General features: G+C 41.4%; 1 protein-coding gene across 5 annotated transcripts in view; it reads left to right on the top strand.

Annotated features, from left to right (window-relative positions):
• Positions 1-14,833, top strand: part of HTT (huntingtin) — a 170,462-nt gene that overhangs the window by 76,026 nt on the left and 79,603 nt on the right. For all 5 annotated transcript variants that reach the window (XM_044767917.2, XM_070506341.1, XM_070506342.1 and 2 more), the window contains 6 exons: positions 1,306-1,433; positions 5,365-5,475; positions 11,019-11,096; positions 11,632-11,855; positions 13,195-13,273; positions 13,409-13,570. In XM_044767917.2, coding sequence (XP_044623852.2) covers positions 1,306-1,433; positions 5,365-5,475; positions 11,019-11,096; positions 11,632-11,855; positions 13,195-13,273; positions 13,409-13,570 — 782 coding nt within the window. The remainder of the gene's footprint in view (positions 1-1,305; positions 1,434-5,364; positions 5,476-11,018; positions 11,097-11,631; positions 11,856-13,194; positions 13,274-13,408; positions 13,571-14,833) is intronic.

Below are 14,833 nucleotides of genomic sequence, written 5' to 3'. Positions count from 1 at the left end.
AGAAATGGTTTCCCCGTTGTGATTTCAGATATTAAATATTAATTACTAATTGTATACAGACCACATTTTGGTCTTACGCATCTCTAAATGACACTTGCTAATATGCAGACTCAATAGTCTCCAGGCATCTGGCCCATAGCAAGGGGCCTGGCCTGCTGTCTTATTCCCTTGTGCTTCCTCCCTTCTCTTCTCATTGAGAAGAGGGATGGAAAGGATTCCTGATTTTAAGTAAGGGAGGTGGTAGGAATGGCTAGGAATAGAGGTAGTGGGGTGAAATAGTTGGTCTCTTATATGTGAAAAATTCTGAAGTAGGAAATGGAAAATTTACATTTGGAAGTGCTAAACGAGAGGTAAAGTGGGGATAAAAATCATCTGAGTGAGAGGAACCTGAAAAATTCACACATGCTTGGAGGGGCTTCTACCCCTGTGCAAGTCTCAGATCAGAGGGGGCCAGAGTTATGGAGTGACTCCACAGTTTATGCAGTCTGTGCTGCTCTTGGTGGGCACCGGGAGGCCCAGGCAAAGCAGGAGGTGACTGGCTGCCTCTCATATCCCAGACGCCTGCCCGTCTGTGCTTGTGCTCCCCCATAACCCATTTGTGCGCCATCCCACAGTGCCTGGGGGCTGGTCATGACTCTCCCATATATTTTGCTTATAAAGCATTTATGTTAAGGCTTTTTAAAAGATGCTGTTTTCTAATGATTGGCTGTAGTACTGCAGGAAGATTTACAAGCTTAAAACCTTCAGAAATTTTATCATCAGTATGTGACTGATCGTCTTTCTGATAAACTAAGGAATCCAATTCAGAAGTCTTTAAAATTAGAGTAGAATAGTTTTATGTAGTGCTTGGCATTGTAATATTTAATATCAGTTTAATGATAATGTGTGTGCCCTTCACAGTTTTCAGAGCATGTTCACATGTCATCCGTTTGATTGCTTAAAGGGCCCATGACCTAAGTTGGCTGGGCTCCCCCGTGGCACTGGGAGCGTTGGGCCCCCGAGAGGTTGTGTGATTGGCTGCAGGTCATGGAATTAGTTGTTCCTCTTATTTGCAAACAGGCAACCAGAGCAAAACAAGTAATAGCATCACGCTGCTTTTCTTCTTCTTTTATTGTTTTTGGGGAGGTACTCAGATTCTACTTATGTTTATTAGTCAATTTCTTGTTACTTCTAACTGATCAAAAAGAGGAAAAATTTGGACTTTATTCTACTAGGATACTTTAAACTCATCATTGCCAGTAATCTCTTAAACGTCACGTGTTTTCTTTTGATCTAAAAGTTTATTTTGTGTGTGTGTTTTTAAAGCTTCTCGACAATCTGATACCTCAGGGCCTGTTCCAGCAAATAAATCCTCATCACTGGGAAGTTTCTATCATCTTCCTTCATACCTCAAATTGCATGATGTCCTGAAAGCTACTCATGCTAACTACAAGGTACTGCTTCTTTTGTAAAAATATGCAGATACACAAATTTCTGTTAGACTGTTGATGTTTTTCTAATGGATTGTTGATGTAAGATTTGTAGCTTGTATACGTACATATCCATACTTATAAATAAGTCAGTTAGGCCTTTGGGTTGTGAGTTAGAATTAGTTTTTCCTATTTGTCTTTCAGCTTTGTTTGTGGTAGCTCCTATCAGAGAAAATTTAGGATTTTCGTTGCAGAAATGGTCTCTTTATGGGTTATGGGTGCTGCATCTGAGTTTCCCAGGAATACCCCCACATTCAGAGATTACTGGAAGGACTCATGTGACTCAGCATGTAATCGTACCCACAGCTAGGATTTTTTTACAGCAGTGTGGTAAGGACTCACAGCCAGACGATAAGGGACAGTAACACAGGTGAATCAGAGGGATCCATGCCCAGGCTTTCTGTGTGCTCTCCCTCCCTGAGGGCTGCGCGGAGTACCCTCAGCAACGAAAATGCAGCAGCCTGCTGACCATGGAGGCTCTCCTGCCTAACAGACCAAACTGCCAGACTCGCAGAGGAAAGCAGGTGTTCAGCTTAAGACGTGTTGTCCTTTCAAGTAACACAAGCCCAGCAAGCCACCCTCTCCAGTTAGGCAAGTGTGCTATCAGTGTAAGAATGGTGTACTGGCCAGGTTCCCAGCCACTCCCAGGACCAGCCTTGCAAGCAGGTTTCTGGAAGGATAGCAGTCTGTTGTGTTGATTCTTCTCTGCACAGGTATGTTTCACACTTAGGGCTTTCACTTTCTGAGATTATTAAGGAAAAATCTTCCGTGGTTGTTTCTTCTTCTTCCTTTTTTTTTTTGATGAGGAAGATTGGCCCTGAGCTAGTATCTGTTGTAGTCATCCTCTTTTGTGCTTGAGGAAGATTGTTGCTTAGCTAATATCTGTGCCAATCTTCCTCTATTTTGTATGTGGGATGCCACCACAGCGTGGCTTGATGAGTGGTATGTAGGTCTGTGCCCAGGATCCAAACCCATGAACCCAGGCCACTGAAGCAGAGTGTGCAAACTTAACCGCTATGCCACCAGGCTGGCCCCCCCGCCAAGGTTTCTTTTAGGGCTTTTCCTTTTTTTCTTTCATTCGTTTTTTTAAGTTTGAAATTTTCTATCTGTAATTTATGTTAGATATGAAGTATGGATGTAACTTAATTTTTTTCCAGCTGCCTAACAAGTTGTCCCTGACACTATTTCCTGAATAATCCATTTTTTCTGAACCAATTGGTTTAAAGTACTGCCTTTATTAAATGCTAAATTCTCCTGGTTCTGTAGTTTCATTTACTGTTTTTTTTTTTTATTATTAACGTTATGATAGATTACAACCTTGTGAGATTTCAGTTGTACATTTTTGTTAGTCATGTTGTGGGTACACCACTTCCCCCTCTGTGCCCTCCCCCCACCCCCCCTTTTCCCTGGTAACCACCGATCAGATCTCCTTATCAATATACTAATTTCCACCTATGAGTGGAGTCATATAGAGTTCGTCTTTCTCTGACTGGCTTATTTCGCTTAACATAATGCCCTCGAGGTCCATCCACATTGTTGTGAATGGGCCAATTTTGTCTTTTTTTATGGCTGAGTAGTATTCCATTGTGTATATATACCACATCTTCTTTATCCAATCATCAGTTTCTGGGCATGTAGGCTGGTTCCACGTCTTTTCATTTACTGTTTTGTTACATCAATCTGTTCATCTATTAGAAACATACTTTCTGATTATTGTAGCTTCATAATATGTTTTTGGGGAGATCAATTCCCCTATTCTTCTTTAGAATTTTCCTGGGTATTCTTATTTGTTTACTTTTGCATGTGAACACGAGAATAAGCTAATCTTAATTCCAAAGAATCCTGGGAGTATTTCCACTGGGATTATGTTGAATTTGTAGATTAGTTTAGGGAAACCTATAGGTGTTAAGTGCACCTGTCCAGAGTGTGGGATGCTTTTTTGTTTATTGAAAAAACTATGTGCCTCAGATACACGTGAAATTTAAAGAATTTTTAAAGATTATTTTGCATAGATCTTGCACATTTCTTGATAAATATGTGCCCAGGTAGTCATCTTTTTTTTGTTACTAATAGATACTTCTCAATTTTTTGGAAAACCATTTATAAACTTTATTTAAGGCTTCTTTTCTGAAGGATATTAACAATTTTGATATTCAACAACATTTTATGGAAGATTTGGAGGATCTGTTTAGCTGGATGTTTCTCACGTCAGCCCCAAAGTAGAGGAGGGTACATTTAAAATCCCACACAGAAAAGGTCTTTCCTGTCCACTTCTTTTCACCCATCTTGTCCTCAGTCAGGGACCCCTCCCAAGGCTCTCAGCATTTGCTCCCTCCTTATCATTTTCCTTCCTGAATGTCCTGGACTCCCAGGTGTACCCCTTTGATTTTGGCCTCCCTGGTATCTCAGATTCCTGCCTCCTGAGCCCTGGTTAGCTCAGTTTATCTGTGTTTGGAGTAACCTCCCCATTTCCTTTGTTCAGCCTCTGCTGAGCCCCCGAGCATGGCTGCTCCCCATTGTTTGCTTGGCCCTCGGGCTCCCCTGTCAGCCCTTTGCTCTCCCTGGTTTATTTCTTTGGTCTCCACATCCTTCTTCACTCTCCTTAGAGCCCTTTGATCTTAATTCTCACCTCATGACCTCTCTTGGTTATTCAAGAAAGGCCTTCCCCATGCACACTCTCCCTTGACCTCCTCCCCACCGACATTCCTTTCCTGTTGTCTGGGCTGAAGAGGATAGCAGTGCCTGCTGGAGGTGAACCCCTTCTCTCCTGTTTCCCCAGGACATGCTATCATGGAATCACCCATCCCTGGGTCTTTCGTGGTCTCACTCCTGGATTTTTTTTTCCTTCCTTGGCCTATTGAGAACACCTTCAGCTTGACACAGAGTGGTCACAGGTTGATGTAGGGTGGTCACAGCATTTATTAGGTCACTTAACGTTTTCATTTTCTGTGTCTGTCTCTTGCCTACTTTCCTCTCCCTTTCCCAGAAAGTGTTTTCTCTTTCCTCGTGGGTGGTTGGATTTTATTTCACTGAGCAAATTCCTTTCTATGTATTGTAGTGTTTTTACAGGGTTTTTGTCAGTTTATATTTTCATAGTCAATCTCTCCCCCCCACCCTTGTTCTTACATATTATATCTTTGGAACTGATCCATTCTCTTGGTCTGTTAATTGAGGATTTGCTGCATAATTTAATTTAAGTTGAATCCTTTAGAATCTTAATACTTCATAAGGCTAATTTAATGTTCTACTGTAGCCAGACTGAAAGGCTCTGTCTGAATTGGATAACAATTTTCCTCAGGGATCCTAATGTATATGGAGTAAGATGTATATTTTGTATTTTTTCATATGCTGCTTATCAGATACTAGTTATGATGGACATTAAAATTTTTTTTCTCATTGTGATAGAAGGTTAGGAATTATTTCTTTCCGTAGTGTCAGTATAAGTTGGAAGATGCCTTTGAAAGCTAACAGTTTTTTTTCCTTCTCCCCAAAGACCCCCAGCACATAGCTGTATATTCTAGTTGTAGGTCCTTCTGGTTGTTCTGTGTGGGATGCTGCCTCAGCATGGCTTGATGAGTGGTGCTAGGTCTGTGCCCAGGATCCAAACCCTTGAAACCCTGGATCACCGAAGTGGAGCACGTGGACTTAACCACTCTGCCATGGGGCTGGCCCCTAACGGTTTTTGTATAGCTATCTGGCAGAGTAATTTCCTTTCCAAGTCATTTTCCCAGTGCTAAAAGCAAACAAATAAACAAACAGAAACACTCCAGATGGTGAGCGTGTAGGGCTGCGTAATGGAACGTGTCTCGCCACAGCAGATAGCGTGTGTCTTAGTTTTAAATAACCAGTGTTCCACAGTGCCGGTAATTGTGTTCTCTCCCTCCACTTTCCCAAGGTCACCTTGGATCTTCAGAACAGCACTGAAAAGTTTGGGGGATTTCTGCGCTCTGCCTTGGACGTTCTCTCTCAGATTCTAGAATTGGCAACACTGCAGGACATTGGGAAGGTTTGTGTTTCATTTCTTCTCCTTGAGCCAAGTGCCTCTGGGGATGGAACGCCGTTGCCCAGGTAACAGCTTGGGGAGAAGCTTCCTCGACCCCTTCACTGCTTGCATCATGGCACCTGAATCTGATTCTTGTCTTAGCCTCAAGTTGGGGAGGGAATTCTATTTGTGTCCTATTTTCAGTTCTTTGCTGTTTATTAGCTTAGACCCAGTTTATTCTAGAAAATTGGTGGATTTAAAACTGTGCTGATGGAGCCCTTTATTTTCTTATTTGACATTTGCAAGTAGAAAGAGCAAAAACAGACTTAGTGAGGGTATATGACTCGTTCCTTCGATGCCTTAGGAAGCAACAGAGCTGAGGTTGACACTCATATTCATTGGTTCCAAGTTCAGTAGTCTCCCTCCCCCACTCCCATTTTGTAAGGAAATATTCAAAGCACTCATAGAGTTAAAAGAATTTTGTGGTGAACGCCATATGGTATGTCCATGACCCAGATTCTGCAGTTAAGGTTTCGCTAGATTTGCTTTATTGTGTGTATATCCAGCTACCAGGATATCTTATTTTCTCATGAATTTCAAAGTGAGTTACAGATAGCCTCCCCTTTAAACGTGTGTCTCTTTTAAGTGAAATATATTATGTCTGATGAAGTTCGTTTGTTTTCATTTCTCTAAATCTTTATCTTATCTTGATATGCACAAAAGCTTACCTATTTTTAATCATTATACACATTATTTTATATTTTTTCTCTCGGTTATTCCTTGTGCTTTTATTGCGTGTGTCAGTTTAGTGCACGTACTTGTTGTTTTTAATGGCCATATAGTAGTCTACTCCACTTATACTCAATTATTGTCCCCTCTGAGTGAAACTTGTCCAAGGTTTCTCGGTGAGACCTGCCTGGCCATTCTAAGATTGCGTCTTTCCATACACTACATTCCCTCTCCCTGTTTATTTCTCTCTCTGACTGTGGCATCATCAAACATAATCTTTATTCATTTTACTTCTTTGTCTTTTCTGTGCCTACAGTAGTGGCTGGGAGATAGTAGGCATTCAGGGCACATTTGTTGAATGAATAGTAGGTGTTCTTGTTAAAAGTCAGTTTATGAGGCACTTTTCGTATACAGTATCTCATTTATCCTGCAGCCATGCTGTAAGGGAGCTGTTGTTAGCCCATTTCACTCCGTGAATTGAAGCTGAAAGATGTGACTTTCTCAGGGCCAGATAAGTTAGTGGCAGAGCTGGGATTTAAATCTCACAGCTTTTCAGATCTACCACTTTTGCTTCTAAATCACTGCTCTTGCTAAGAGGTCTTTAGTAGCCTGTGGTCTGTATGTATAACACATTTTAGCCAAATAGAAAGTATAACACGTTTTAAATTCAGATGTTAGCTATACTGAAATAAAAGCCATCTAAATGAGATTTTTAAAATAATAAAATTTTCCTTTTTCTTGGAGTTAAGGTGACTTTATAATTTGTTTTTGTATGCTTTGATTTTTTGGTATTGGGTTTCTCTTTTTTTATCTTTTTATTATGACTATCACACATACGTAGAAATAGTTGTTTTTTAGTTACAGTCAGTAAATTTATCAAATTCTCCATTTATTCAAATATATGAAAGTAAATAACAGTTCACAATCTAATGAAGATTGATGTCTTCCTATTCCTGAAATGAGGGATATGGTCATGTTTCTCTTTTTTAATGGTGTATATAGTAACTTCATCTCTGAAAATCCTTATATTGGGACAAGAGTAACCAGATAATGCTGCATCTGATCCTCTTACCTGTGTCTTTGTATATAAAGGTGGTTTTGCTCACTTCTCCTTTCCTGTTTTTCTGAGTTCATCTGTTTTGCTGTGTCATGACAAAGGCCTGGTTTTTTTTTGTTTTTTGTTTTTTGTTTTTTTTTAAAGATTTTATTTTTTCCTTTTTCTCCCCAAAGCCCCCCGGTACATAGTTGTGTATTCTTCATTGTGGGTTCTTCTAGTTGTGGCATGTGGGACGCTGCCTCAGCGTGGTCCGATGAGCAGTGCCATGTCCGCACCCAGGATTCGAACTGACGAAACACTGGGCCGCCTGCAGCGGAGCGTGTGAACTTAACCACTCGGCCACGGGGCCAGCCCCGACAAAGGCCTGTGTTAGCTCCAGTTTTGACTTTGCTGTAGATCCCTTTGTTTGTACTTTGGAAACCTCCCCTGCTTAACTCCTGAATCTTCTTTCCTAGTCTTTTGCATGAAGGTCTGTGGGGTAGAAGCTGTCACAGGTCCTTCTTTGTACTTGGCCCCTTGCTATTTGTGAGGAGTCTCCTTAGCTGTTCACAGTGCATGGCGAGGTTTGAGATCCCTTCTGCTGCTTGGCACTGCTGGGCTGGGTGCAAAGGTGTCCCCATGCTCTGGTTGCCAGATCAGGTTTTAGATCCACAAACTGTGATTTTGCTGTGGTTGAGCCAGGGGGCCCTCCATGTTCCTCAAGAAGCAGCTTTGCTGCCGTGAATATTCTGAACACATGCTGGCTTCAGCACCAAGGGTAAAGCCACACTTAGAGCTTGGAAGACGTGAGTGCAACGTGGCAAAATGTGGGAGCAGCTTTTCCTCAGATTTCTGTGAGCCTAACTGGTTATTGCAGATAAAGGCAAAGAGATGTTAGAATAAAAAGTAGAGTAGTTTTGTTTTTCTAAATAGCAACTTTGGGAATGAAAAATAATCATAATTGCACGTCCTTGACAGATAATGTCTTATTTTTCTTCTCTTCTAGAGCTTGTTTATTCCATACTCAATTTTTATGTAATTGAAATTTATTATGTAGAAGTACTTTTTGGGCATTATTTCGTATATGTTTTTTCATGTAACTCCTCATTGCTTCCGTATCATATTTTTCCTCTGGCTTCTTTCAAGATTGTACTGGTTTTGAGTGATTTGATTTTGATGTACCTTTCCTTATGTTTCTTGTACCTGGATTTGTTGAACTTCTTTTTTTTTTAAGATTTTATTTTCCCTTTTTATCCCCAAAGCCCCCCAGAACATAGTTGTGTATTTTTAGTTGTGGGTCCTTCTGTTGTGGCATGTGGGATGCCACCTCAGCATGGCTTGATGAGTGGTGCCATGTCTGCACCCAGGATTCGAACCAGCGAAACCCTGGGCCGCCAAAGCAGAGTGCACAAATTTAACCACTTGACCATGGGGCCGGCCCCTGTTGAACTTCTTAGATCTATGGTTTTATAGTTTTTTTGAAGTTTGGGAAATTTTTGGCCATTATCTCTTCAAATATTTTTTCTGCCCCTGCCCAATCCTTTTTCTTCTCTTCTAAGGGGACTCTAATTACCTGCATATTTGGTTACTTAAAGTTGTCCTATAGCTCACTCATGCTCTTTTCAATTTTTTGATTGTTTTATTTCTGTGTTTACTTCTGTGTAGTTTGCATTGCTGTGTCTTCAAGTTCTCTGATCTTTTCTGCAGTGTCTAATCTGATGTTAATCCCATCCAGTGTTTATTTCCTCAACAACATTTTAGTTTTCATCTCTATAAGTCTGATTTGACTGCTTTATCTCCTGTAACTCTAACTTTTTTGAGCACATAGAATATAGTTGTAATAACTTTAATGTCCTCTGCTAATTCTGAAATCTTGTCATTCTAGGTGGTTTTTGATTGATTGATTATAGTCCTCATTGTGGATCATGTATTTCCTACCTGTTTGCATGCCTGGCAATCTTTGATCAGATGTTAGTCATTGTGAATTTTGCTTTCTTGGGTGCTAGGCATTTTTGTATTCCTGTAAATCTTCTTGAGCTTTATTCTGAGATACAGTTAAGTTATGTCAAAACAGTTTATTCTTGAGTCTCGCTTCTATGGTGTTAGATGGGTTGGAGCAGTGCTTAGTCTAGGCCTAATTATTCCCGCCACTGAGGCAAGAGCTTCCTGGGTACTCTACCCAGTCTGGCTAGTGAGAACAGTAACTGTTCCAGCCCTCTGCGAGCACGACCACTGCTGCCTGCAATCTGCTTTGTTGGGTTTTCCCTGGCTGTAGGTAGTTTCCTCACACACACACGTTGATCATTTCCCTGCTGAATACTTGAGGGTGCCTCCCCAGATCGCCAGCGTTTTCTCTGCACAGTTCTCTCTTCTCTGGTACTCTGTCCTGTGAACCTTCAATGTCTCAGTTTCCCTGGGCTCTCCACCCCTCCTCAACTCAGGGTGTCCCCTGGGCTCTGCTCTGTCCTTCTTCCTTGTGCCATGACCTGGAAACTCTTAGGACAGTGAGCTGGGGCAGTCACAGGGTTCACCTCATTTGTTTCCTGTCTCTCAGGATCACTGTTTTTCAGTGGCTGATGTTCCATGTCCTGGAACCGTGGTTTCATGTATTGTGTCTGGGTTTTTTGGTTGTTTGGGTGGAGAGTAAATCTAGTCCCTCTTCCCCTGCTTTGGCCAGGAGTGAAAGTCTCTCCACAATATAGATTAACATTTGTGCCAGGGACATGTTTCCCTGTTACTCTGGATGTTCTCAGAAGACCACTAACAGCCTTTCTCAGCTATTTTCAGTGCCTGTTGCAGTTTCTGGTACATACCATGCATTGCATACATGTTTGTTTAGAGATAAGGTCCTTTGTTAGACAAATTAAGATTTGAGAGGCTCTAGTTTAATTCTTTCAGTTAGCGTTTATTAGATTATCTGCTATGAGCTATTGAAAACAAAAAGTGACATGTGACAAATTCAACCCTGCAATGTACAACCTTGAACATTTAGACTCTATTTTTAGAGTAAATGAGTTATTTAAAAAATATGATCCTTGAGTGTTTGAAACCATCAAGTCTGTTGCTTTTTGGTATAGGAAATTATATCAAACAAATGAAGTGAGAGACATTTTCAGTGTAATTGGTGTGATTTTTAGCCAAGCTGATAGAAGCAGTAGCTGGCGACCAGGGAGATAATGAGAACGTGTGCCGTTGATGCAGCGCCTGGACGGTGGCATTCTGGGAGTTCATTTCTTCATCCTCCTTGGTTTCTAAAGAGCCCATGAGATGCTCTAGATCTCATCTTTGAAGCCGGTAAAAGTCGTTTGTGAGAATAGTCATGTGAGGGCCGTCATTTTGGTCATTTTTGCAGATTGCTGGAAGACGCTTCTAGGACTTTTTTTAGTAAATCACACATAGTGTATTAGTATTACATTCAGCCGAACATTTGTAGGGGCTCCAAAATGCAGGGCTTTCAACTCCTTTGTATGCTGAGTTCCTGCACTGAGAACAGGGCTGGATGCAGAGTGGGCAGTAGACGCTTGATGAATGGTTACTGAACAAATGAACAAAGGAATGAATTAATATATAAATGTATGAAAGAATGGTTGAAATATAGCTGGTTAGGTTTTAATACTTTTTATTGACTTTCTCTGTTCACAATAAATCGAAAACCTTCCTCTGATTTTCCTCTGATGTTTACTAATGTACACAATTTAAATGGAAGCTATCTCGTGTCTATGATTTCTGTCTGGGATTCACAACAATAGTAGGTCATCTGTGAGTCACTTGCTTTAATGTCTTACTACTTATTGTTTCCCAGTGTGTTGAAGAGATTCTGGGATATCTGAAATCCTGCTTCAGTCGAGAACCAATGATGGCAACTGTTTGTGTTCAACAGGTAAGAAAGTAGTTTCCTGTCCTTTTCTTTTAAGTCCTTCACTCCAGGCATGATGATATAAAGCTGCTTGTCATTTAGAAGGTAGTGCTGGTGGTGTGTCTGGCCACTTGACAAGAGCCACTTGTCAATCCTTTGCTCACTCCATTATTGGGCCAGAGATCTTCTTCCCTCACTGTCCAGGAGGAGGAGCCCTCATTACCGTGGCGGGCAGAGGCTATTAGAAGGTCTGTTGGAGTCTCATTACTTAACTGTTCTCTTAGTGTCCCTCCAGGTTTTTGTTTAGAATACTGAGTCTCATTTAAAATCACAGAGAGACCTGAAACTACAAGGGTTCTTATTTAAGGTATAAACAGAACTTCATAACAGCAGTCTCATAAGGTATTAATAGTGATTCTCAACCAGAATTTCACAATCTGAATTTTTACTAATATATCCAGTTATTTATGGATAGATTTGATATTTGTGTGGGAGATTCTTAAGTGTTGCTCATGCTGCGTTAAGTCAAATGTTGATGGCTTCACTTCTTTCACTCTAGTTGTTGAAGACTCTCTTTGGGACAAACTTAGCCTCCCAGTTTGATGGCTTGTCTTCCAACCCCAGCAAGTCTCAAGGCCGAGCACAGCGCCTTGGCTCTTCCAGCGTGAGGCCAGGCTTGTACCACTACTGCTTCATGGCTCCATACACCCACTTCACCCAGGCCTTAGCCGACGCCAGCCTGAGGAACATGGTGCAGGCGGAGCAGGATCACGACACCTCAGGGTAACAGTGCGCCTGTCCTGGCTGTGGCAGTAGTATCAGGAACATCTTTGGTAGAAACATGAAGGAGCAAGCAGTGAATAATTTATAAAACATAAAAATAAATTAGCCAACATCTTCTAATAGTCTACTATGTTCAAAGAATTCTAGAAAATATGGTTGCTGCAAAGATGCTGAAGGCATGGCCCTGCCTTCAAAGAAATGTCTGGTCCAGTGAGTGAGATGGGATTTGAGAGATTATACCATCTCAGAGGGGCTGAGCTGGAGGAAGAGGAATACCGAGCAGGCTCCCTGCGAAACAGCCAACTCTCACTGTCAAAATATGTCCACAAACCAAGACGGCGATATGTAATGTCCTCATGTATTTAAAGCACATCATTATTTCCCAGTGCTCATAAACAACATTTTCCTTTACAGTGAAGTGCTATGTGCAGGTGGCACGTTTTGGGTCTCTAACTAAGGTGAAAGACCAGCTTCCACATGGCACAGTGGTGCTAGTGTGTAAAGGGATTCGAAGGGCATAGAAGAGTCTTGGATAATATTACTTTGTGTTTTGTAACTTTATGGCTGAAAGTCTCTTTTCATGTAAGCTTATGGTCGTGTTTTTGATGCCTGGAATACAGTAGTTGTCTCTTAAATTACCATAATTATTAGCAGATGTTTGAAGTACTACCCTGTATGGTTTCAGTAGAATTCCTTGTTTTTCCTTTGATAGATGTAGTGATAAAACAGGTACAGTTAAAATGCTGGAGTCAGGAACCAAGGAAAAGGCCTGTATTCCGGGCTTTATGTTGGTGACGCACTAACTATATATCCAAGTCTCAGGAACAAGGAGGCTCTTTAAATACTTTGTTTAGTAATGCGAGTTTAAATAAAAAAACAAGCAAATGTGAGTGTGTGTATTACTGTTTAATTTTGTATGTATTTCTTAAAAAGAAAAGGGTGTAATTGATACAAATATTTAAAGATACTTTTTTCCAAGAAAATCAAGCAATGTCTTTTAAATCACTGGATCTATCCAATGACTGTCACCTTTCTAGCCCCACTACAGACTAGGCTGAGTAGTGAGTTTCCTGTAGCAGAGGAAAGCTCTGTCTTGAGGTGGCCTGCCCCAGCTGACAAGATTTGATGGCTGTCAGTCAACTGTAAACTCTCAGTTTAGTCTAATTCTCTTCATTAAAAGAAGAGCACGATGCCGCTACATGGAGTGGCTGAGAAAGTTCTTTCTGACTTTGAAGTGTTCTGGTTCTGTGAATATGCATTAGTTCGACCTGGAGTATAGCTGAGTACACAGGAGAGTATTTAAGGGTATTCTTTGCTCGCCTGTTTTTGTATCCGGCAGGTGGTTTGATGTACTCCAGAAAGTGTCTACCCAACTGAAGACAAACCTCACGAGCGTCACAAAGAACCGTGCAGATAAGGTAAATAGGAGCTGGCAAGTGAATGCGTGGCTGCGTTAATGCTCAATGGAAAATTGAGCTTGAGACTTTCCGGGTTGGTTACTTGAAGCTTTTAGTTGAAGACTCATGGATTCTCTCTTTCTTTCTTTTTCGTAGAATGCTATTCATAATCACATTCGTTTATTTGAGCCTCTTGTTATAAAAGCTTTAAAACAGTACACTACAACAACATCTGTACAGTTACAGAAGCAGGTTTTGGATTTACTGGCACAGCTGGTTCAGTTACGGGTTAATTACTGTCTTCTGGATTCAGATCAGGTTTGTCACTTTTATCTTTCATCTACCTTACCTGTTCATCATTTAATGAAAATTATCTTAAAAAGACACTGAAATCTACCTTAAAGAAATGTGCAGTTTGTTTTTTCCCCACCATTGCTGCCTCTTGTCTGTTTCATGCACTAGTTGATGCGGAATGTCTGGCACATATAGGCCTTGGCAAGTGTTGGCATCCTTGCCCCGAGCTCTCTCCAGTCTGTATTAGGCTGTTTTAGGGTTAGCCTTTACAAATTTGCCAAAAGTTTCTCCCATTCACTCAGCCCTCCCCCAGCGCCCCCCACTCCATGATAAATTTTAGTTTAAATCGTAAGACATAATTAAGGTTTATTGTTTTGGAGGACATTTTTGCAAAATGCAGAGACTTATTTTAAACAGATTACCAATTATGTTTTCTGTTTCAAGCAGTCTAAAGTTAGCTCACCTCTTTAAATAGGAATGTGATCTGATGGGACAGTAACTGATACCCGTGCTCCTGGATTCCCACATGGGTAATTGTCTGACCTAGCACACGTTATTTGCACTCACTTTCACCAGGTGGGACTCTCAGCTGCCCGTCTTCCTCATGGGGCTGCTCCTCAGGAGGTTGTGACTCTGGCAAGTTGTACAACTTTGTGATGCAAATTGTCTTAAAGCCAGCTAAATTCACTACAGATACAGTTGCCCTTAGGTCATCAAAACGTGACTGTCGTTTTTGGACTGTGATCTTGGGCTACTTTCCTATGTGAGGTAGGAAATTTTTTGAGATAGAAATACTACACTGCTCCATTTCCTTCTAGACGTAACTATGTCTGTAGATACTGTCAGTACTGTCACTCACCGTAAAGGGTCTCTTTCCCCAAGAGAAACAAGAAAACACGTTTAAGATGCTGATTTCCCCACAAGTGGTTTTAAGGGAGTTAACTTCTGATGAAAGACGGCTGAAGGGGGGCTTTGCCTTGGCCTGACGTTTTCACTCATACTTCTTTTCCTTCAGTTACCAGAAGAAAATTGTCCAAAAGGTCCTTTTCCTTCTTTGGGGAAGACGCTCATTGGGGGATGATTTGGGACATCATTTTCCTTCCTCTGACATGAGACAGGAGGCTGCGTGAGGAGAAGCCCTGGCCTGAAGCGGTGGGCGGGAGAAGGAGGCGGGCACATGGGGCAGATGACAGGAGCATAACGAATGAGGGGGGCTCCCAGGGCTTCCCGGAAAGGAGCCTCAGCTCCAAGGGGAAGCCAGAGCCATTGATTCGAGAACACATCAAA

This window comes from Equus asinus, chromosome 3, assembly GCF_041296235.1.
Source record: "Equus asinus isolate D_3611 breed Donkey chromosome 3, EquAss-T2T_v2, whole genome shotgun sequence".
In the NCBI taxonomy this organism is placed as follows: Eukaryota; Metazoa; Chordata; class Mammalia; order Perissodactyla; family Equidae; genus Equus; species Equus asinus.
The sequence above is the reverse complement of the archived record's forward strand: the minus strand, read 5'-3'. Positions and strand labels throughout refer to the sequence as shown.